The sequence below is a fragment of the Enhydra lutris genome, unplaced genomic scaffold (assembly GCF_002288905.1).
Source record: "Enhydra lutris kenyoni isolate GAN:26980312 unplaced genomic scaffold, ASM228890v2 scaffoldscaffold52, whole genome shotgun sequence".
Classification (NCBI taxonomy): domain Eukaryota; kingdom Metazoa; phylum Chordata; class Mammalia; order Carnivora; family Mustelidae; genus Enhydra; species Enhydra lutris.
The window spans coordinates 817,726-841,224 of NW_019154136.1; the positions used below are offsets into that span (position 1 = coordinate 817,726).

The 23,499-nt window shown below is 43.1% G+C and overlaps 1 protein-coding gene across 3 annotated transcripts; it reads left to right on the forward strand.

Moving 5' to 3' along the window:
- Positions 1-175: 175 nt before the first annotated feature.
- On the forward strand, positions 176-22,753 carry LOC111157125 (RB binding protein 7, chromatin remodeling factor). 3 transcript variants are annotated; one of them, XM_022518366.1, is made up of 12 exons: positions 176-503; positions 1,350-1,494; positions 6,369-6,514; positions 9,745-9,918; positions 10,971-11,086; positions 14,889-15,049; positions 15,803-15,929; positions 16,050-16,127; positions 16,900-16,976; positions 18,907-18,964; positions 21,495-21,605; positions 22,298-22,753. In XM_022518366.1, exons 1-12 carry the CDS (start codon positions 488-490, stop codon positions 22,364-22,366), a joined length of 1,278 nt encoding a protein of 425 aa, XP_022374074.1. In that variant the 5' UTR covers positions 176-487; the 3' UTR covers positions 22,367-22,753. The 3 variants fall into 3 exon arrangements, with proteins under 3 accessions (XP_022374074.1, XP_022374075.1, XP_022374073.1); XM_022518367.1 differs by having other exon boundaries at positions 189-503; positions 9,772-9,918; XM_022518365.1 differs by lacking the exon at positions 176-503 and adding an exon at positions 864-1,068.
- The last annotated feature ends 746 nt before the right edge of the window (positions 22,754-23,499 follow it).

Sequence of the window (23,499 nt, forward strand, 5' to 3'; positions counted from 1 at the left end):
GGGAGCGCTGGGCGAGTCCTCGCGCCTGCGCCTCGCCAACTTCCTGCCGCGGAACGCCCCGCCCACCCCCAGAAGCCCGCCTCCAAATGCCGCGTGAAACCTACCTGACGCACCTCATTGGTTGAAACGACCGAGCCGTTGGCTCCCAGGCCCGCCTCTCCGCCGCCTCTCACTTTTCCCAGGGCGGATGCGCCTGCGCTCAGCTGCCTGGGCGGGCTGGGAGGCGCGGGTTGAAAAGTCTCGTTCCAAGTTTGGAGAGAGAGAGAAGAGCGCCTCAGACCTCGGTACCCGCGAGCGGGGAGGAGGCAGGAGAGAAAGACGCAGCGTTTGGGGAGCACCCAGGCTGTAAGACGGAGCTCACGCTTCGAGAGCTAGAAGAGTGTGACGCGCCTGGGCGAGGCAGGAGCGCCTGCGTTTGGGCTGCTGTTGGCTAGCGAGGGGAGTCCGAGGCGGCGGCGGCGGCGAGGGGCGAACGACCCGACGCAAGATGGCGAGTAAAGAGAGTAAGAGGCCCTGCGGGGCGGCGCGCGCCGGGACCGCGGGGGGCGGCGGGCGCGCGAGGCCGCGGCACGCGCCGGCGAAAGGCGCGAATTGGCGTGAGGAGCAGGGGGCGGGGCCGGGCGCGAGGCTAGGCGCGCGCCTCGAGGGGCCTACTCGGGACGGGACCAAGGCGCCGGAGGGCTCCGAGCACTTCCGGAGCTGGGCGCGGGGCCGCGGGTTGGGCCCCCTTCCCCCTCTGCCCCCCCCCCCACTCTCCCTCCCCCCGCCTCCGGCGGCGGCGCTCCCTTCGGCGCCCTTGGCTCTCGGGCGGAGGCGGCCTCCGCCACCGGAAAGCGGACACCGCTGCTCCTTCCACGCGCGCGCGTCGATCGCTTCGGGGTCGCGGCCCTTGTCCGGGGGATTCTGGAACACGCCGGCCTATGGCTGCTGACGCTGGCTTCGTGGGAGCAGAGGCCGCTCCTGGTGGGGGATGGAGGGAGCGGGCCGAGGGGTTTCTGCTACACGTGGATTCGTCTCCCCGCGTAGGTCGTGGAGCCCCTGTACATACGGGTCGTCATCTTAGAACAGGTGCGAACAGCTGTAACTGGCGAAACAAAATCGTTGTCTGTGTAATTACCCAATTCTGTATGCGCAAGCGGTATTGATTTCTAAGTGCAAAAAATAAGCTTCCTGGTGTTAATAAATATTCTCTCCACGTCCTGGAAGAGTAGTTAGTTCGTGTCCAAATTAGAGGTAAATCTGAGTGGATTAGGTGTGGCCATCTCGAGGTGACCTCCAGTATCTGTGTACAGATTCTGACTTCGATTTTTCTCAGCCGCTTAATTGTATGGGCTTTCTCCAAATTTCAGTGTTTGAAGATACTGTGGAGGAGCGTGTCATCAATGAAGAATATAAAATCTGGAAGAAGAATACACCGTTTCTGTATGACCTGGTTATGACCCATGCTCTTCAGTGGCCGAGTCTTACCGTTCAGTGGCTTCCTGAAGTGACTAAGTAAGGGTTTTTGGCAACTTTTACTTTGCATAGATTTAACTATTGCCGTGGATTTCCTAGTTTCAGCATTTCGCATATAGAACAGGAGTATGTAATCAGTTTAGCCCTTGGATGAGGTAGCAGGTGATTTGTATTTTCGAAACTTAAGTGATTTATGGGATGGCTTCTGATATGTAGATGTGGGGATAAAGTGCGATTAATGATATTTGTGGGACTCATCTGATATATTTGACATTTTTTTGGTTTAAATACAGAGCAGCATTTTGGGGGGCTGCTGACCCCAAAGAAATCCAGCCGCTGGGGGCCGGATTTCTTTACAACTTTATTGAAAAATACGGTATACACGGGAAAGTGCACAAATCATAAGCATATGGCTTGGTGGATTTTTACCAAGTGAGCATATCCATGTAATCAGCTACTCCAGTATGAATAGGTTTTAATTGGCAAAGGGGGGAATAATTTAGCAACGGTTCACCAAAGAAAAGATGTTAGTTAGGCTAATCATGTGGAATACACTTTGAGGTTGTTGTTGGTCTTCGTAAGAGTGTTCTTTTCAGCCATTTCTAGAATTTCCCTGGTAACAATTGCTGGCGTTATTGAACACTTTAAGGCCTGGCACATCTGAAGTTTTGTGTCCCCTTGTTTGGTTTAATACTCAAAAGTGTACTGTGATTATTTTTTATCATCCTTGTGTTATGGAAACTGGGGTGGAGACATTGAGTAAAATTCCCAAGATCACACATTCTGTAAGTGGTGGAAAGGGATTTTGAGCCCAAAAAACTGAGTATCCCTGAGTTGAGCCAAGCCCTGTATTAAATCACCTTTCTCATGCCCTTGCACTTTTTCTAGTAGGAACTTGGCTATATACTTTAAAACTATAAAACTTAGGTAATGCGAGCATATAATTTAATGAGCATTAACAAAAATAATCTAGGAAGGGGATTTTGAGACAAGTTATGGAAATAAGAGCAAGTTACTTTATATAAGGTTACTTCTTTAACGGACAGATTCTCCATATGCAAACACCGTCTTCCATACAGGTAGGACTTCCATTGGGGTTCCCAAAAAATCACAGTGTAGATATACAAATGTGGGAAGAGTAGCCAAGAAATAAATGATGGAGACTTCTAAGCACTGACATAACCATTTTGAGCATCAAATACTTAAGGGTATTCGGGTTCTCAGAGCACCACTTAATTTTGATTCTTGGTGCATTCCTGTTAAGTAAGTTAAAAGCTTTAACAGCTTAATTTACATTCTTTTAGATCCTTTTGACCTACCTTAACAGAAGAAAACAGTGGGGGTCGGTGGGACTCTAAGGTTAGAAACCAGAGTTTGAATCCTGCCCCCTGCTTCTTAGTAGCTAAATTAAGGCACATTGGTCAGTATCTGCCCCCAAACTGTCTGATGTGTAAATGGAGGTGCTGGCGGTTCTGACTGCCGACTTTTGAGAGAATTAAATAAGATCCTGCACTGTTGAAGTGCTGGCATGGAGTAAGTATGCAGTAAGTGGTGACCAGTGCTGATTTTCCCACCCCTTTGTATTCAGAAATAATTTATTAGAGTGTAATAACTGTATTTCATTATTTGGATTCCAATGAAAACTGCGTATTCAAGTCTTTTAAAAATGTTACCTATGATATGTTTTGTGTAGCAGCTTTAAAGATGATAGATCTGGGGATGCCTGGGTGGCTCAGTTGGTTAAGCCACTGCCTTCGGCTCAGGTCATGATCCCAGCGTCCTGGGATCGAGTCCCACATCGGGCTCCTTGCTCAGCAGGGAGCCTGCTTCTCCCTCTGTCTCTGCCTGCCACTCTGTCTGCCTGTGCTCACTCTCTCTGACAAATAAATAAAAATCTTAAAAAAAACTTTAAAAAAAAGATGATAGATCTGTAAGTTCTTAGCCCAGATACTGCTTTTTTAAAGATTTTTATTTTTTTAAAAGATTTTATTTATTTATTTGATGGAGAGACAGCGAGAGGGAATACAAGCAGGGGGAGAGGGAGTAGCAGGCTTCCCACTCAGCAGGGAGCCCAGTGCAGGGCTCCATCCCAGGATCCTGGGATCATGACCTGAGCGGAAGGCAGACACTTAACAACCGAGCCACCCAGGTGCCCCAAGATTTTTATTTTTAAATAAACTGTACACCAAACGTGGGGCTCCAATTTACAACTGAGATCAAGAGCTGTATGCTCCACCTACTGAGCCAGCAGCCCCCCACCACCATACTACTTTTATATTAACACTTAAGAACTTAAGAGAAAATACTCTAAATTGTGTATTCCATGGTGTTCTTTGCATGCAAAGAAGTGGGATCTGGTTGTGGGATGTGCAGTTGCTCTGGGAATGCAAGAAAATGCCAGGCAGCCTGCATTCTTGGATGTTGAGGATAGCTTTGTGGTGCTTTTGCAGGATTTTGTTTGGAATATGAAGGGACTTTGATTGTGTTTTGTTACTATATGGAACACTGGAAACGTTGGCTATTCGTACTCCCTGAGTCTTTGAGGAACTAGATCCTAGTCAACCTCATAAAGCCTGCCTTCTACCTACATACTACATAGAGCATACTTCTAATAATTACTTACAGTTTCTGAACTCTTGTCCTTAAAAACTGAGTTAGGTAATTGTCCACATAGTGGATTTGCCTTTAAAAATTTCTATTTAGGCATTTCTAAGAAGTAATTTCATTATTCCATATATCTTTTATTAAATAATTTGCTATTAAACACTTTGAGACTAAATCTCTACTTAAGAATCTTTGTAATCATTCAAATTCAGGTGGTACAAGGTGCATGGAGTGAAATATAAGTTTCCTTTCCATGTCCCCTATTCTCCTAGTTTTATTACCCAAAGCAGAGACAGTTATTTTTGGCATTTTTTTAAAACCCATCCAGAAATAAGTACATATACATATTTCCCCTCCATCTTTTTTTCTTTTAAGAGAGTATGTGCACATCAGCAGGAGGAGGGGCAGAGGGCAAGGGAGAGAGAGAAAGTTAAGCAGACTCCCTGCTGAGTGCGGGGCCAACATGGGGCTCAATCCCAGGACCTGTGAGATCATAACGTAGCGGAAACCAAGAGTTGGACGTTTAACCAAATGAGCCACTCAGGTGCCTCTCCTGTTCATCTTTTTTTTATAGTAGCAAGTTATTCATTGTTCACTTCACTTTACAGTTGGTAGTTTGTATTGGAGACTTTTTCTTCTCAGCATGCTTAGATAGATACGGTCTTTTGTTTTAAGGGCTCCGCAGAATTCCATTTATGAATATATTATAATTTATGTCACCAGTTCTTTATTGATGGATATTTAGGTTGTTACCAATCTTTTGCCACTAAGACAATGCTGAGAATAACCTTGTAATAATCTGTGCTTGTCAGGTGAATTTCTTAGCAGTGGAGTCCAAGTGATCAAAGGATTCTGGCACTGAAAATGGACGAGGTCTTTTAACATTAGTGCTTCTGCAGTCTTAGGTTCATTCAGCATTGGAGGAAAACATTGTAATATTGATTGGTTCAGGAAAATAGGTTTGTATTTTAATGATGGAGATGAAAGGATTTCCAGTAAAAAAAAAAAATCCTTGTATGATTATTGTGTCAGGGGATACATGAATTGAATTTTAGAGTCAAGGAATTTTTCACAAACTCCAGTCCATGTTTGGACCATGCTCCTTAGAAAGGTGCTGTTTTTTTCTGTTTAAGCTCCTAAAAAGTCACTTCTTTTTATGTTAGCCATAATATTGCTCTGCAATGCCTCCTTTCTCTCAAGCATTCCTATTTCTCTTCAAATAATTCTAATGAGATGTGTTTAAGTTCCCTTTCATTTTGAGCTACAAAGATTTTGTTTTGTCTCAGTTCTCCCAAACTATATTGTTTAGAGCCTAGTTTTCTAAGTATGTCTCTTTTTTTTTCATTTAAAAATAAGTGGGTGTGTGCTCGCATATATTGCCTCCCCCCCCCCCCATTGTGAAACCCTCTAGGAAAAAATTAACTTTTTTGGTCGTCGTATCCTGTTTTTGGCCACCGAACATATATTGACTGAGACTCGTGCCTTTTTTCAAACAAGCTGCTGTTGCTTAGCCATGGCTGCCTTATTCTGTTCTTGGACTTGTATATTGTATTTATTGTTCTTTTTTACATTAAGCCAAATCATGGTAAAATTTCATCTTGTATTTTTATTAGTTATTAGTAAATTATATTTGTAGAAGCAATCCTCAACCTTTTTTTTAAATCCACTGAATCCTTGGTACAACTGAACTTTACAAACCTAAGTAGCCTAATTTGTCTGGTGTTGGGGCCCTAGAGCCTTAGGTTTTGGCCCTCTTCACTGAGGTGGGACCACAGAGCATAGGCGAAAATTGCTATTCTAGATAATACAAATGGGGAAACATTGTTAATAGATACTGATGTAAAACTCACTGTTTGGTCCACGGTGCCAAGGAGCATCAGTGGGTCTTTAGCGTCAAAATGAATTCTATGGAACCAAGGTAACGTCAGCCCTCCCCCCATAAAATTGAGAAACCCATTTCATAGACTTTAAGCACCATGAACATCAATAATGAATTTTCATGCCTTTTGCCCTCATAACCTGTTTTTCGGGTGAAGAAACTGGGGCCCCAAGGAAGTTGTGATTTAAGGAATTGCATATAGTTAGTTTGAGCCAGGATTTGAACCCAGTTTTTCTGGCTCAGTGCTTAAACTTTCCATTCTGTCTTGTTGCCTCTTACTGGAAAATTTAGAAATGTCTAGTTTCTTAAAATGGAAGATATTTTTTAGGTGAGAAGTCAATGATTATGAGTGTGGAGATTGGAGATGGACTGAATTTGTTAGCAACTGATTTCTTTAGGGTTAGTGTGACTTATTTTCTTTCCTAAACAGACCGGAAGGAAAGGATTATGCCCTTCATTGGCTAGTGCTGGGGACTCACACATCTGATGAGCAGAATCATCTCGTGGTTGCTCGAGTCCATATTCCGAACGATGATGCACAGTTTGATGCTTCCCACTGTGACAGTGAGAAGGGTGGTAGGTATACCGTATATTCCAGTATTGGTGTTTAAGGAAGTGTGCCTTCTTTTCTAATATGTTTTTACCGTTTTCTATTAATATCTTTGGGCCCAGCAGTTTAACTTTTAGGAGTTTATCTAGAACTACTTGCTCACATGTGCACAAGGATTTCACAATAGCATTATTTGCAGGATTGAAAAATTAAGATCAGCCTAGCAACCCAGATGTTAGTTTATAGGAAATTGGTTAAACACATTATGGTATGTTTGAAATACTGTTCAGCAATTCCTAAGAATGCGATAAATTTGAAATTTCACACAGACTCACAAAGAGGCAAATCTGTATGCCCTAGTATGGAAAGCTGTCCAGGATAGATTAACTCCTTTGTGTGATTATAGTACCCATTTTGGTAAAAAGTAATAATATGTATTGGGTGTATATAGGAAAAAGTCAGAGGAGGCGTATGTACCAAACAGTTAACAGTGGCTTTTTTATGGAAGCTATTGATTTCCCCGTTTCCCCTGTCAAACGTACATTCCCCTGATTTGGTCTTCCCACCATCACCCAAGGTTGGTCATTGTGCTAGAAGGACTCACAAGACTCATAGCAAATTATACGCATGGCTAAAGTCTGTTACAGTAAAGAATACAGAACAAAAGCAGTGGGGAAAAGATACACATCAGGGAGTCTAGGGAGGTCTGGCACAAGGCTCCTCCAGGGCTGCACACAACGTGCTTTCTCTCTGGCAGCAAATAACAGGGACATGTGCAGAATCTCTCTCTCCAGCCCAGGGAAACCCATTTGAGTGTCAGGATCTGAGGCTCTGGTGGGGGGTTGTTTTCACAGGCACGTCCTTCTGGCAGCCAGTTAAGACAACTGAAACTCAGGACCCCAGTAATGAAACCAGGTGCATGTCGTCAATCTTGGTATCTGTGCAGAGCAACCCTGACAAACTGGTACAGCATGGTCCATTGCTCCAGGTGTACTCCACAAAATCATCAATCCATCAGTGACGTTGAGAACATTCTGAGGTCCATGTTCCCAGGACTTGGCTGAGGGTCATTCATGGTCCCAGTGTCCCCAGAGCTGAGAAAGCTAAGCAACCAGACCTGTTGGGTTAGTGCTGTCTGCACAGCCCTAAAAGGTTTAATCTTAACATTTTAAGGAATTTACTTTAGTTTTTTTCATATTGAAAATAAAACATTATAGCTAAAATCCTGCCACCCCATACCCCTTTCCTAACCTGCCTGCCTTTGAAGAATTTACCACTGTCCTGAAATTATTGTGCCATTTTTAACTGTTCGTATTTTTATTACTCATACAGTAGTAAATCTGTATAAAGGGTTTTTTTTTCCACTTTTTTTCTTTGGGTACTGTTTTGTGTATGTGTGTAAACCACGTAGATGTCTGCCTCCTTTTAACTCCCATGTCGTGTTCCGTTGTGCTTAAACCTTCCTTTATTCATTCTACCAGGGGGCAGTTGGACTGCCTCTGTTTGGTATTTTACTCTTACAAACGGTGCTTCGGAGAACATCCTTGCCATGTCTCCTTGTACACATGTGGGAGAATTCATCTAGCGGAGTAGGATTGCTGAGTCCTATGGTGTATTCGTTGTCAGCTTAATATAGTCTAAAACTATTTTCCAAAATGATTTAATCCCTTTGCCACTGCCACTATTCACAGTCCCGTTTCCCTACAATTTTATGCGTTATTTCTGTAAAAATCCTAATGAGAAATTTTCAGTGGATTTTAATCCTAAAGTATGTATTTATTGGACTTTTGGCTTCAGACTTAGTCTCTGTGCATAATTTATGGATGTATCAAGTTACCGAAGTCACTTGTTCTGTGTATTCCATTCCAACAAGTGACTGAAATAATTTACGGTTAACACCTCTCTTTATTTTCAGTTGCGGTATTTTTTAATGGATAGTATTTTATCATTAAAATGGTGGTTTTTATTTTCGAACTTTTGAATTTGAGAAAACAAGGCCCTGTGTTGAAAGTAAATCTTACTGGAAATCTGGTTTTTTAGAAGAGGAGAGCTGTTCAGGTTGTTCTAAGTAAAGGAATTAGGGAACTTGAGCGTCTTTATATTAGAAATGTTAGAGCCCTTAGCATCCACGGTGGAGGGTTGGGTGGTGGGTTGAAAAGCAAAGTTGGGGCAGGTTTGGAGCAGAGTCTCAGGGTGAGCAGCAGTCTTAGAAAGGCTGGGCCAGATTTCTCCCACTGACACGATGGAAAGGGAACATGCTGAGAAGGAAAAAGGTGATTGTATATGGTTGTGTAGGCGTAGCTGTGTGGACTGGTCTGTGATTTTCAGCCACACAGAAGAGTAAGCTACGTTTGCCACAGAGAAGAGTAGCCGAATGCCAGTATTAAACCATGGTAGCCAGTGTTCATTAAGCGTTCCCGTATAGCAAGAGCTGGCTGAACCTGAGAAGTGGTTTGCTGCTTTCAGTTGGTTTTCTTTAGGACCCAGCCAGTCCGTTTTACTTGTTACCTGCCTGGCTCCATCAGGCATTTGAGTTAGTGTTCCCGAACCTGAGATACGGGGGAACAGAAAAGGAATATGCGGAGAAGCGGCATTATAGGTCAGGAAGAACTAACACAATCACGAGGTGAAACCTCCAAACTTTTTAAGCATCAGCAACTATTCCCGTTCCTAATCTTTGAACATAAAAAAGAAAATGTTCTTGTTTGCTGTTATCTGCTTAGATGTTCTCTACATGTACTCTTTCTGCTATTATTTTGCTGCTTCTCAGAAGTTCCTTATACTTTTTATATGACTTTGTTGTTTTTCCAAGGCCTTTTTAATAACTATTCAACACTGTAGTCTCATTCACACCCAGCCCCCTCATTTGAGCTTTGGCACTCCGCTAGCTGTTGAATTCAGTACGCTGGTGGAACCAGTGTGTCTATGTCTTAGGGTTGGGTGGGGATTAGTTAGCATCGATTTCTGATTTTAGGAAATAATTACATCCTCTTTACAACTGAAAGAGGCCAGTTTTTAATTATTCTAAATCCAAGGTAAAACAATTAACTTGGATAAAATAGCTATCAACATTTTCCAATTCAAATGGGCTTTGAGAATAAATTAATTCCAAGTGGCAAGTAAACCCAAATTTTTGTGTTCTCTAGTTAATTTGTGTTGTGTTTTGCCGGGTTAAAATCTGTTGGGTGGATTAAACTAAATGACTTGTGATTTTTAATCGTAAGTGTATGTGTTTATTTCTTTCTTCTCACATTAGAATTTGGTGGCTTTGGTTCTGTAACAGGAAAAATTGAATGTGAAATTAAAATTAACCATGAAGGAGAAGTAAACCGTGCTCGTTACATGCCGCAGAATCCTCACATCATTGCTACCAAAACTCCATCTTCTGATGTGCTGGTTTTTGACTACACAAAGCACCCTGCTAAACCAGGTATGTAGTAATGAAATCAGGCCATTGCTTGAACATTTTTCTTGAAAAATAATTGCTGTGAGGTCGTTCGAACTACTGTAATCTATAATTTTTAAAGGTTTAAAAATCGTCTCAGGGGTCCCATCACCACCCTCAAAATTCAGTTGATGTAACGGAAGGACCTCTCAGACAGGTTCTACTCCTGGCTAGGACTTACTATAGCAGAGGCTACAGAGCAAAAGCAGGAGGAAAAGATATGCAACAGGCAGAGTCCAGAGAGGTCAGGCACAGGCGTCTGAGTCCTTCCCCACTAGGGCCACGTAGAACATGCTTTTTCTCTAGCAGTAGACCGAAGGGGCATGTGATCAATGTCTCTGCTTAGGGAAGCCTGTTTGACTCTCAGGATCTAGTGTTTTTATAGAGGTCTGGTCACATAGGAACATGCTGTTCTATGACTAGCCATGGCAAGGGCAACTCAGGACCCCAGCAGTGAAGCCAGATACATCATGAATCTTGCTAAACAACCCTGCAAGTCTTGACGCGCTGCTACGGCACGCCTCACTGCTCTGGGCATACACAGCTTCATCAGTCAGTGGCATGAAGAATTTTGTGAGGGTCACATTCCTAGGGGTTGGCTAAGGGTCAGTCATGGTTGCGGGCTACCCTGGAGACATGCAGGGGCTGAGCAACCAGACCTGCTGTGTTAACTCTTTCCTCACAAAAGCGTTTGAAAAAAATTGATCCGGGGTGGGGCAGGTTGCCACTCCGATCTGAGGGCATAGCTGTAGTTTTCAGTGTTTTGCGTTGGAGCTAGTACTCGGTTTCGCAAAGGAACTCGTTACTTTATGGTCTTGAGACTTGGTTTGCGTTGAGTATTTGAAATGAAGCACAGAGAACAGCTTTTCAGAGTGGCTGTGGGTCAGACCAAGTCCCAACTCATTGTTTGTATGTGACGCTTCTTCAAACATTATGATGAACGTTAGGGCTCATTCAGTGAGGACCGAGGATTGCTTTTACTACTACTGATAAACAGAAAATCACTTCGTAGTTAATGTGTTTCTTTCCTTTTTTAGACCCAAGTGGAGAATGTAATCCTGATCTTAGGTTAAGAGGCCACCAAAAGGAAGGCTATGGTCTTTCCTGGAATTCGAACTTGAGTGGACATCTCCTAAGTGCATCAGATGATCATGTGAGAGACTTATTCTTCCTAATCTCATGTACTTAAAGACTGTCGTGGAGAGCTGTGCACTGAAGGAGCGCTGTGTAGTTGAAAGGTTTTCTAAGATAATACTTCTGATTATTATGATAACGTTTTCACAGGATTTAGAGCAATGGTTATCAGACTGCCCTGTTGGAGCCTTAGGATTCCACAGAGCTCTTTTGAAGCAACCTTAGAATGGAGGGAAGGTGGGCAAAAGGTGTCCCATTATTTCCAAATGTATCTTTTTTTTTTTTTTAAGATTTTATTATTTATTTGACAGAGCAAATAAGCAGGCATCACAAGCAGGCAGAGAGGCAGGCAGAGAGAGAGGAGGAAGCAGGCCCCCCGCTGAGCAGAAAGCCTGATGCGGGGCTTGAACCCAGGACCTGGGATCATGACCTGAGCCGAAGGCAGCGGCCTAATCCACTGAGCCACCCAGGCACCCCTCCAAATGTATCTTTGTAATGGAAACTATGAAGTGTTTGTGAGACAGAAATTACCTTTTAGTTTACTTTTTAAGTGTAGAATTCATTGGGTTTTAGTATATTCACAAAGCTGTGCAGTCATCACTACTATCGAATCCTGAAACATTTTCAGCAAATGGCACAAAAAAGAAACTCCAGACCCCTTAAGCAGTCACCCCCCCCCCGCTCCCCCCAGCTCCTGGCAACCCTTATTTACTTTCTTTGTCAATAAGTTTGTCTCCTGATAAATCATATAAATGGAATCATATGTGCTTTTTCCCTGTCTGGCTTCTTTTCACTTAGCATAAGTTTTTCAAGGTTCATCCATGTTGAAGCATAGGTCAGTATGTCACTTCTTTATATGGCTGAATAGTCCATTATATGGATGTGCTGGAATTGATTCATTCGTCAGTTGATGGACATTTAGGTTGTTCCTGCTTGGGCCTTTTTGCTTTTCTTTTGTCTTTTTTTTTTTTTTTTTTTTTCTTAAACACTTTGGGGCTATTTTGGCTGATGCTGCTGTGTGAACATTTTGGTATTAAGTTTTGTGTGGATGTAGGTTTTCATTTCTCTTGGGTAATTACCTAGGAATGGAAATACTGGGTCATATGGTAACTCTATGTTTAACTTTTTGAAAAACTGCCAAGCTTTTCCAAGGCAGCTGCAGCATTTCACAGTCCCACCAGTAATGTGTACTCCAGGGTACCAGTTTCTCTACTTCCTTGTCAGCACTTGTCGTCTGTCTTCTTTATTCTAGCCATCCTGGTGAGGGTGAAATGGTTTACCTCCCTGTGATGATGACTAATGATGTTGCATATCTTTTTTATGTGTTTATCGGCTATTTATAGCTCTTTGGGAAAATATGTATTCAAATCCCTTGTCCATTTTTAAATTTTGGTTTTTTATTGAGTTGTAAGAGTTCTTTATGTATTCTGGATACAAGTCCTTTATCAGGTAGGATTTCAGAAGATTTTCTCCCACTCTGTGGGTTGTCTTTTCATTCTTGGTGATGTGCTCCAAAGCACAAAAGTAGAATTTTGAATGTAGTTTATGTGTTTTTTATTTTGTCACTTATGCTTTTGATATCGTGTCTAAGAAACCATTACATGATCTAGCATCACAAAGATATTTACATCTACATTATCTTCTAAGAATTGCACACCTTTAGCTCTTACATTTAGGTCCTTTATTCATTTTGAGTTAATTTTTGTATATGGTGTGAGGTAGGGGTTCAAGTTCATTCTCCACTTGTGGTTCTTGTGTTTTTTCTAGCACCATTTGTTGGCAAGACTAACCTTTCCCTATTGAGTTATCCTGGCATCCTTAATACAAGTATTTTAACAAAAGTACCACACAAATGGAAAATGATCTTGTTAATTTATTGTAGATCAATATTTGTAGCATTCTTTCCACCTACAGCTCCATACCTTCCTTCATGGATCCCATACTGTAACTAAAACATGTTTGCTGTAACTCTGGCTCAGAGCTGAGAGTAGACTTCTGGAGCTTTTGAAAGCTCTTGTAACTTGGCCACAGGTTCTTTACCTTCTTCCTTCGTATATCCTCCTGCCTAGAACGGGGCCTGTCACGTCACAGACCTTCTTTATATTTCTACTGGTCACAATTTCTGTTATGCTTTTTTTTTAAATATTGAAAGTAGGTAATTGGCCCAGTTAAGAATCTTTAGGTACAAGCAAGCAAAACCAACTCTGGCTGATACAAACAGAAAAGAAATTTATCAGAAGGACCTTGGGCAGCTCACAGAATTGCTGTGCTGTCTAGAAAATGGCCTACAACCCAGAGAAGAGGCTAGTGGATGTTACTCTCTGCTGTGTACCCTCCCCACCCACCCCCCACACTGGCAGTCATGAGAACAGATTTCCCTGTTGATGTTCACAATTCAAAATCGTGGCCAGACTAATGGAGCCAACATCGTGTCCCAGCCACAAGAGAGGCTGGGAAGCAAGGGTCTCCCTTAGTTCTCTGAAAGGAAGCTTTCCTCCACGTCCCTCAAAGTGGGCATGGTTGAGTCCCTAAAACAGGGAGGATGGGTTATGCTCAGTAACTTAATTACTAGTGCATTCTGAAGACTCTAGGCTGGGAGTTGCTAGTTATAATAATAGCTGAAGTTTTCCAAGGGCTCTGCATGTGCCAGCCTTCTTGCTAATCTTCCCAGGATCCTTCTGAAATGAGCAGGGGAGGATGGCAAGAGCTCTACATGTTACTTTCTCTTCAGTGCTTGTAAATTGTGCATCTGAGTGTGTATCAACAAAGACTCAGGGTATGTGTATTGTATAAAACCATTTTTTGGTACTGGGTAAATAGCTATTACTGGGAAATAGCTTTGTTATAGAGACTCGGATAAGAAAGTGATTTTTGAAGAGATGAACCCCATACCAGTGTCAGTGGAATTATTGCAGCAAATTTACTCTAATGGAATTCCCTTTTATTTTAAACCATGTGGATGATAATCATTGCCTTGTAGCTGGCAACATTTTTTCATAAAAACTTTCCTCTTTGTGATAATTGTCATTTGAAGCCTCAGGTCACAGAGCCTACTGATCTGTGATCTTTGGGGCCTGGGGAAGGCCCATGGCCTCTCCTTGGGTTCTGCTGATGTTTTGAGGAGTGCACTGTGGGGATCTGTCCGCAGGCCCTAAGCTTTGGCCTCTCAAAGTAGCCTAGTTGGGGTTTCTGGGTTATTCACCTGTCCCACTTCTTAATGTTTGTAGTGGTTTCTGCTATGAAGTCAAAGATTTATCCAAATATTTTTGCTGTTGAAGAAGCATGTTTTAGTTTTAATTTCCAATCTCCCAGCCCTGTGTGAATTTCTAGGACACCAATATCTGTTCAGTAGATACTGAATGTTGGGCTCTGTGTTGCATTGTGTAATCTAGATGAATTTTAGATACTTGACTGAAGATATGTCAGTAGAAACTCGGAAGGCAGCTATGCTCCCCGCTATACCACCACCGCTGTCAGTAGAAACTCGAACCTGATTGTCTCGCCTGCCGTCATGCTCGCTTTCCCCATCCCCCTTACTGTATCCTTACCTTGCCCTCTGCATCTCAGATGATGAATGGTACAAGCATACACTCTTCTGTTTCAGAAGCTTCACTTTTATTTATGTTTCTTCTCATGTTTATTTCTACCTTTTATATAGTTAGATAATTTTTTTGAGTTTATTTAAGTAATTTCTTCACCCAGCACGGGGCTTGAACTCATGACCCCTAGATCAAGCGTCACAAGCTCTTCTGACTGAGCCAGCCATGTGCCCCTTGTTCAATAATTTTTTAATGAAGGTTGTTTATTTTTTCCTTCTTTAGACTGTCTGTCTGTGGGATATAAACGCAGGACCAAAGGAAGGCAAGATTGTGGATGCTAAAGCCATCTTCACTGGCCACTCGGCTGTTGTAGAGGATGTGGCCTGGCATCTGCTCCACGAGTCCTTATTTGGATCAGTTGCTGATGATCAGAAACTTATGATGTAAGGTGGAAGGTTCAGTGGGGTCTTGCTATGTAGGTGTCCTGAATGACCATCAGTGATTGTGGTGGCCTGTGGTTTGATTTACTTATTTTTTTAAAGTTACATACTGGCCTTAAAAACTTCACTGAGGTATAATTGACATACAGGAGACCATACATGTGTAATGGCTTTTTTGTATAAAAGTCACTGTGACATATGAGTAAACACCATTTTTTATTGGAAAAAAGAAAACAGATAAGTAAATATGAAGAAACATGCTTGGCAGTGGCAAATGTCAAAATTGGGGTCGCGGTGACTTTGAAGATGAGGGCTAAGAATGATTCTGTCGGGTCCTGGCCACGGGGCTGCATTCAGCTGCCTGTAATGTGTTTGATTTCATAAACTCCTATCTGAGGCAAATGTGGCCAAGTAGTAAGACTTGACAAGGCTAGGTTGTAGGTATCAAATTGTTAAATTGTTCTCTGTGTAGTAGTTGGTGTATGCTTGAGATAGTTGGTATTAAGACAGGAATCTAATAAACGAGTAACTGGAAATGATAGCCCTAATTTATTTTCTGTAGGTTTAGAATATGTCGCTTAATGGTTGGCAGTCCGAATTGGCAGCTCTGTACATGGTTGGGGTGTCCATGAAGGGGCAAGCGTGGCAGAAATAAGGGGGGTGTGGAGTGGCGTGGACCCGGAAACAGGTGTGAGAAGCTGGGGAGGGGCGGGTGGCTCTGTCTTGTGCTGTGTGCCTTGTACCTTTGTGTTTTAGATGGGACACCAGGTCCAATACCACCTCCAAGCCGAGCCACCTGGTGGACGCGCACACTGCCGAGGTCAACTGCCTGTCGTTCAACCCCTATAGCGAGTTCATTCTTGCAACTGGCTCTGCAGATAAGGTTTCCAAGTCTTTGTGTATTTGGTGTTTATGAATCCAGTTGTCTTGTGCTAGTCAGATATTCTAAAACTCAACGTAAAGTGCAGAAATGAATTCCTTTTCATTTGTTATTTTTCTTCAGACTGTAGCTTTATGGGATCTGCGTAATTTAAAGTTAAAACTCCATACCTTTGAATCTCATAAAGATGAAATTTTCCAGGTATGTGGCAGTTTTCTAGTGTCTCTGTCAGGTTTTTTGGTAATTTCTGATGGGGGAAATGTAAAATCTTTTTGCCTTTATAGCAGGCATGCTATTTTTTTTTTAAGTTCCTCTTCTGTGTAGGTTAACTAGTCGGAAGTAACTTGGAGCTCTATGAGATTATAACTTTAGAAGTAGAAAAAGTCTTGCAAAACAGGATCAGTTTAAAAAGTGAAATCCAAGGATTCTTTAGTTAAGGTATCCAGCATGGTAGGTCCTCTGGTGGGAAAAAAACAAACAACCTTGTATATCGTTTTAAGTTGTTTCAATTGCATAGGTTTTTTTTTTTAAAGACTTTATTTATTTGACAGAGAGATCACAAGTAGGCAGAGAGAGGGGGAAGCAGGCTCCCTGCTGAGCAGAGAACCCGATGTGGGGCTCGATCCTGGTACCCTGAGATCACAACCTGAGCCGAAGGCCAGAGGCTTAACCCACTGACCACTCAGGCGCCCCTCAATTGCATAGGTTTAAGATACACTTAATTGAAAAGTTGAAAAGCTTCTGGGGTAGTTAGGGGGCTGAGTAACTTTATGGGGATTCCTAGCTGAGCTCCCTGTATTGGGGTGTGACCTTCCTGGAAAGCAGGCTGAGGAGATGGGCCATTTAAGAGCACTTGAAAGGATAGGACAAGAAGAGGATAGAGAACAGAAGATGGGAACGTCTCAAGGATTAGAATAATACCCACAAACGTAGGAACAGATGATACTTGACACTTTCCAATCTGTGTTGCTAGGTCCACTGGTCTCCACATAATGAAACTATTCTGGCTTCAAGTGGTACTGATCGCCGCCTGAACGTGTGGGATTTAAGGTAACTCCAAGTCCGGTGACAAGAAACTGCATAACTATGCCAATCTGACAGATGATGTAATTCATGAAGTCGAGAATCGTTTGCTGATCCGCGTTTAATAAGCCAAATTTTTTTTTAAGATTTTACTTACTTATTTGACTGAGACACAGCGAGAGAGGGAACACAAGCAGGGGGAGTGGGAGAGGGAGAAGCAGGCTTCCCGCCAAGCAGGGAGCCCGATGCGGGACTCGATCCCAGGACCCTGAGATCATGACCTGACCCGAAGTCAGACTAATAAGCCAAATATTAAAGCAACTTCCAAGTACCTTCCTGAAGAGTCTTGGTTCTGTAAAACAGAAGTGAGTCAGCAAATGGAAGGCAAAATGAATTTATATGATGAGTTTTTGTTGTTGGTATTCAGACATGAAGTTGGGGGCGTGTGTATGTCTTAACGATCCAAATAATTATATTGAAAACACTGTTGGCATAGAAAGGGGTATAGATGTTAGCTGTTTATGTCTCGTATGTGCGCTCTTAGTTTATGTCTCTTACCTGCACTCTTAGTGTTTCTATCATTTGCTCTTCTGTGCTTTCATTGTTTCATTTTGAGGAGCTGAGCTCCTGCTGTGGTCTGTGTAGCTGCTGGGGATACACTTGGGAACGGGATAAGCACAGGCCGTGCTGTAAGCGAGCTTACGTTCTTCTGGGGCTCAGTATAGAGTTCTTCCAATTTTGTAAAGTTCCTTGATCTCAGAGTTGCCATTCTAAGAATTTGAGACTCCTTTACTTTTCTTGAGCCTTTAGAGCCATTAATAAAGATGTTCAGTTATATAAACTTCCTTCTCAGATATCATTATCCTAAGTTTAAATCATTACCAAGAAATAACTTATTTAAAATCCTTATTTTAAATGTATTGCTTTGAAGTAGACTAAGTTTTTAGTTTATTAAAACCAAGGCCGCCTTCATCACAGACCGCAGACCAGTTCTTCAGTGCACAGAACATAAAACACTGGAATAAAATACTTGTGTTGTAAAACTTCTGAACATCTAACGTTCTGTGTTTGTACAGAACAAACTCTAGCCATGATTGAATCTTGGAAATGTAGAGAATCTTGAAAGCGGATATTTGAGTCTACACTGTTTTATTTGAAAACAATTTTAGTAGTAAAAGTAGAAACTGAAGACTCCGAAGTCAAGCAGCAGGCTTTGACAGTCTGATGCCCTGGCGGCTGAATTGTCCCTGGAGGTGCCAGTGGTAAATTTGGAGGCTTTGTGAAGTTTCTTAATTCTTTTATGACTTGCGTGGTGTTAGAATTACATTACATTGGATAGAATTACAGATTGAAATAGTCCTGACCGGAGGACTAGGACTAGGACTATTGTCTAGCAGTCCCATGTGTTTGGCTTAAATTTAATAGGAAGAAAGAGTATCACTTGGAAGGTTATGTATTTTGGTTGCTTTTTCAGCAGTTCTTACTAGCAAAGCCCACCTTGGGGCAAGATACCAAGGCTGATACTTGGTGTGTGACTTAAAGAGTGTTGGGGCTGCTGGCAGATTCGGCATGTTGAAGTTGTTAGGCTGAGTTTTTTTTCCTCTTTTCCTTGGCTTATAGCTTAAGTTTTACCTTTTAAATCCAGTGCAGCAAACAGCCACAGTTAAAAATAATGAATTTTATTTTTTTAAATAATGAATTTTAAATTAGTATTTATTATAAACAATTTCTGTGCTGCATCCTCAGTTACGAACAGCTTTTATCATTTCCAGAAGGTGAACATCCCACTGTCCCACCAGTAACTAATACAGAAGTTGTCACTGCCGGTGGTGTAGAAATGTTGTCTCTAGAGTGTGTGCATTTTAAGACGCCTTTTGTGGGCTGATGCTGGTTTTGTGAACGCTGATACCTTCTGCAAGAATTTCGGTATTGACAGCAGTATGTTCTTTTTTGATAGCAAAATTGGAGAAGAACAGTCAGCAGAAGACGCCGAAGATGGGCCTCCAGAACTCCTGGTATATATTGGCTTTCTCATGCAGGGTGAAATGTCATGTGCAGATGGGACTGCCTGTCGTTGATCCATGAATCTGGAAAATGAGTCAGAACTCCAAATGCTAGCTCTTGGAGAGGATTTCAAATTGGTCTTAAAGGTTATTCTGACTGGGTTTTGACATTTGTTGAAAATAGTAAATAGAGCACAGTAGGTGTTTACGAATATTTCACTAAGAGCTATTGGGGCTCCTGGAAAATCATGAAATTTCTCACTAATTCCCACTTGTAGTATTTCTGAGGGGGTTTTGGGGGGGCTCGGTATTGATACCGAATTAGCAATACTTCACATTATCTGACAGTACAGAAGTGTTCCAGTGACTTGATTTTTAAGTTCCCTGTCCAGCAAAAGAAAGCATTCTGGATCTTGTTGGTGCCAAGTGTTAACCATCTCCCTCCTCCTAACTGAATCACTCGGCATCTCTTCGGCCCTTGAAGGTTTCTGTGGTGGGTCTGTCCTGTCCTCATCCTTCCCGTTTCCGAGCCCTGCAGTGTGCGCTTCAGGTCCCCTTACCGTTGCGCGTGGCTGCACTTCGCGGCGGTTCCCCCTCACTCAGAATCCACGTTCGTGTCCACCAGTCGTTTGGCGGACGGTCGTCCAGTCCACTGTAGCGTATTTCATTCCTAGGTCAGTACCAAGTCTTGGTACACTTGGGCTTCGCCCACCGCTTTTAAAAGGTAAAGAAGGCCCTCGAAGGTGAGCCCTACGTACCGGAGATGCTCACTGAAGCCCACGTGGCACAGACGCCCTGGATCCCCGCACTCCTTGCGCAGCACGTCGCCACACCCCACCGCAGTGGCCAGAAAGGGACACACAGGGTGTGACAACACAGACATGCCAGCTTGTTCTGTGCACTGCGCTGCTGGTTAAAGAAGAGCAGTTCTCAATAAATCCCCTAGACAGACGACAGCACCCAGACGGTGTATTCTCTGTTGAGTGACTTAGTCTGCAGAGTCTGCGCTGCGCTGCGTGGCTTCATAGTTCTAAAGTGTCTCTAGCCGAGGCGTTGCCGTCACCTGTTGTCCTCCATCGTCCAGCCGTTTGTACTTACTTTACTTTGGTAAAAACTTGGAGCTAGAACTCACATCCCATACAGTTCACCTGTTTAAGGGATATAATTCAGTGGTTTTTAGTCTGTTCACAGAATTCTACAACCGTCGCCACAAGCCAGAACGTTTCCTTCCCCTCAGAAAGGAGCGCTGCTCTTCAGCACCTCCCAGTCCGCTCCTGTCCTCGGCCCCTGGCAGCCAGCGGTCCGCTTTGTGTCTGGGTCAGCCTAGCTAGCTCCGTAGAAGTGTGAGAGGAGGTGACTCTGTGACTGATTCTTCGGCTTGGCGTGCTCTCAAGGTTCCCAGCTATTTTGGGGTACCCTGTATAGTACGATTCTTTAACAGTTTTGTGGTCCTTGAGGAAATTCACTGGGATTTTGCTCCTTTCACAGGAGAGCCTGAAATCAAGGGACACCTAACTTGTGGCAAGCTGGATGCTCACCATAATTTTAGTACCACAGTGTCTTGATTTGAGGACTCTCTGTACATCCCAAGCCTGTAGTCTTAACGTATTTTCTCTCAATGTCCCCCCTTAACACGATTCTGAAAAGCCGCTTTTCTCCTGTCATTTTTAAACTGAAAAAATGATTAGGTAGAACAGTTACCTTGCATGTAACCTAATTGTCAACCTGAGTCAAATTAGACTTCGTTAGGAAATGTGACTTCGGTCCAAGACTGTGCATTCACATTGTCCCCGTGAGAATGGTTCCTTCTGATTCTTAATTCTGAGGTAAGGGAGGTCCAGTGCTTTCCCATGAGGCTGTGTCTTGTAGGGAGGGAGTCTCTGCCGCCTTCATCATTGTACAGCAAAGCCCTCTGCTTACCCTTTGGGGGGCTTTGCTTTCGGACCCTGGGGTTTGGTTGGTTTTTTGAATCCCTACTGGGAGTGATGCCCCTTGGGGAGATGGAGGGTGGCTGGGCGGTGTGCTCGAGGGAGAAGGGAATGTGTGCAGGCTGCGGAAGAACCAGGAGGCTCCTCGGGTGGGCCAGTTGGAGTCTATAACAGAACTTGAAGATTTATTCTCTTAACTGTTTGTACCGAAGTACATATATTTGATAATGAGACTGAATTAACGTTAAATGTATTAGGTATAGAAATGGCATTGTGGTTGTGTAGGAAGATGTCCTTACTTTTGGGTGATGTAGGGTGAAAGTACTTAGGGGGGGCCGGCTTAGGGTGTGTGTGTGTGTGTGTGTGTGTGTGTGTGTGTGTGTGTGTGTGTGAGAAAAATGCACCTGTGCACATACTTGTATCGGGAGTGTAGGCAAAGGGTAGCCAGGCGTTCCCTGGACTGTCCCATCTTTCTTGAGGGTCTGGAAACTTGCAAAGGCAGCAAGGGGTGGATTACTAAGCCTGTAAACCCCTCCCTTTAAACCTCAGTTGCAAGATTGATGCTCTGAAAACTAAGATATGAAACAAAGCCTTCTTAAAATTCTTATTAACAGTTTATTCATGGAGGACACACTGCCAAGATATCAGATTTTAGTTGGAACCCCAATGAGCCTTGGGTCATCTGCTCGGTGTCTGAGGATAACATCATGCAGATATGGCAAATGGTGAGTTCAAGTGTTTATTTTTTCTGAATGAAGAGACATCCACTCAAAGTGTTTCTATTACAGATTGTTGCTTTTCTAAATTTGGTGTAATGTGCACAATCTTAAAAGACCTTTCTCCATTTTAACAAGTCTTTAAGTTCAGCACGCACCTGTCAGGTCAGGAGAAATCTGTGTCTGCACACAGACGGGGACATGGCCTCTGTTCCGCTTTGCGTGATGTCGTACGCTTAGTCCGCTGGGCTCTTGGCGTCACTGCTGTAGGTCCGGGGTCTGCTCCGTCATGGGCATGAAGGATACAGGAGCAAAGCGTCCGTGAGTCCTCGGAAGCGGAGTACTGAGCACTTAGTGTTTCTGAGGTGGTGTTAACCCTCTCATTAACCCGCAGGGCCGGTGCTTCGTCTCAGGGATGCTTGAGATGCTTTTAGAAAACACTTTTTACTACAGAAAGTGGTAGCACGTGGGCAGCTTGCTGGCTCGGTGGGCTCCTCTGCCAAATGAGAACACTGGCCCTGGGTTTTCCTCATTCAAGTCCGGGGGGGAAACTACTAAGTAAATTACTCAAAGTGTCCAACACAGAAACACGCTGACCAGTGAATCCTAAAATCTAGACAGAATTAAATGCTGTTTTTAGGAGGTTTTGTAAAAAACCATGGGGAGTTTTACCTATGCATTTATTTGGTTGTCCTCTCCAGGCTGAAAATATTTACAATGATGAAGAGTCAGATGTCACAACATCGGAACTGGAGGGGCAAGGATCTTAAAACCCAAAGTACAAGAAATGTTCCTGTTGAATGTAATGCTACATGAATGCTTGGTTTATCAAGCGCCGAAAAGGCCTTGTGTAGTAGGAAATGTAAGTGGGCTGGCGTATGGCGTTCTTTACCTTCTGATTCTAGCACTTTCAAGTGAGCTATTGCGTACTGTATCATATTGTAGCTTTTAGGGAAGAAAGGAATGTTGTTTAAGAAAGAACATCACTGTTGTTTTAAAATACAAGTAGCAGGGTACTGCCTTTGATTCAACTATTTTAAGTCCTTGTTTTCTCAAACTAAGTGCTTGCTGTTCCCAAATATGCAAGAATAACTTTTACACTTTCCCCCCCCCAACACTTGTTGATTGGCTTTGCAGAAATAAAGTTTTAAAATAAATTCGGTTTTGTTTTCTTAGAAGCCGGGTAGGAGAGTATGAATGTGTTGTCCGTGTGCGTCCCTTCCTGTGAGAAAGCTGGTACGTGTGTGTGCGCGGAATTACTTTGCAGGATACGTGAGTGTCCTGATCCAAAGATCGGGGAAGCAGTTAGACTTGTAGACACGGACCTACTGTAACTTCTCACCCCCCCCCCCCCCCCGCCAAGAAAGCTTGCTCGCTTATACAGCAGGGCTCAGCCAAGGGGATATACCAGGTTGGCCCCTCAGCCTGTTTTGCAGGAGCCGCCAGCGTGATGGTTTTTAATTTTAACAGATCAAAAATCGACAACAATGACCTTGTAGCCCATTAAGTCTAAAATAATTACAGTCAAATATAAGCAGGGCCAGCCAACTTTAAAGTTAATGTGCTTAAATACTTTTTGCTCATCTTCAAATTAAATCGTCCCCTCTATGCCTCTATAATATGCCGAATTCTCTTGCTGTTCACATAGGTGCGCCCTGAAATGTGCTGGGAGCAGCTCAGACCTGTGAAAATGCAGGGTTGGTTTTTTTTCCTTTTTTTTTTTTTTTTAAACAGTTTGACAGCAGCTAAACTATAGGATTTTTTTTAGGGTCCTTTTTTCTTTTCCCCTAAAGGTGCAAAAAATACCCAAAAAAGTACGCACAGGGGTCTGGCTCCATAAAAGGAGTCCTCTGCCACCCAATCCCAGGGTGAGCTGGTGCCCCGCCCTTGCTAAGGCCTGAGA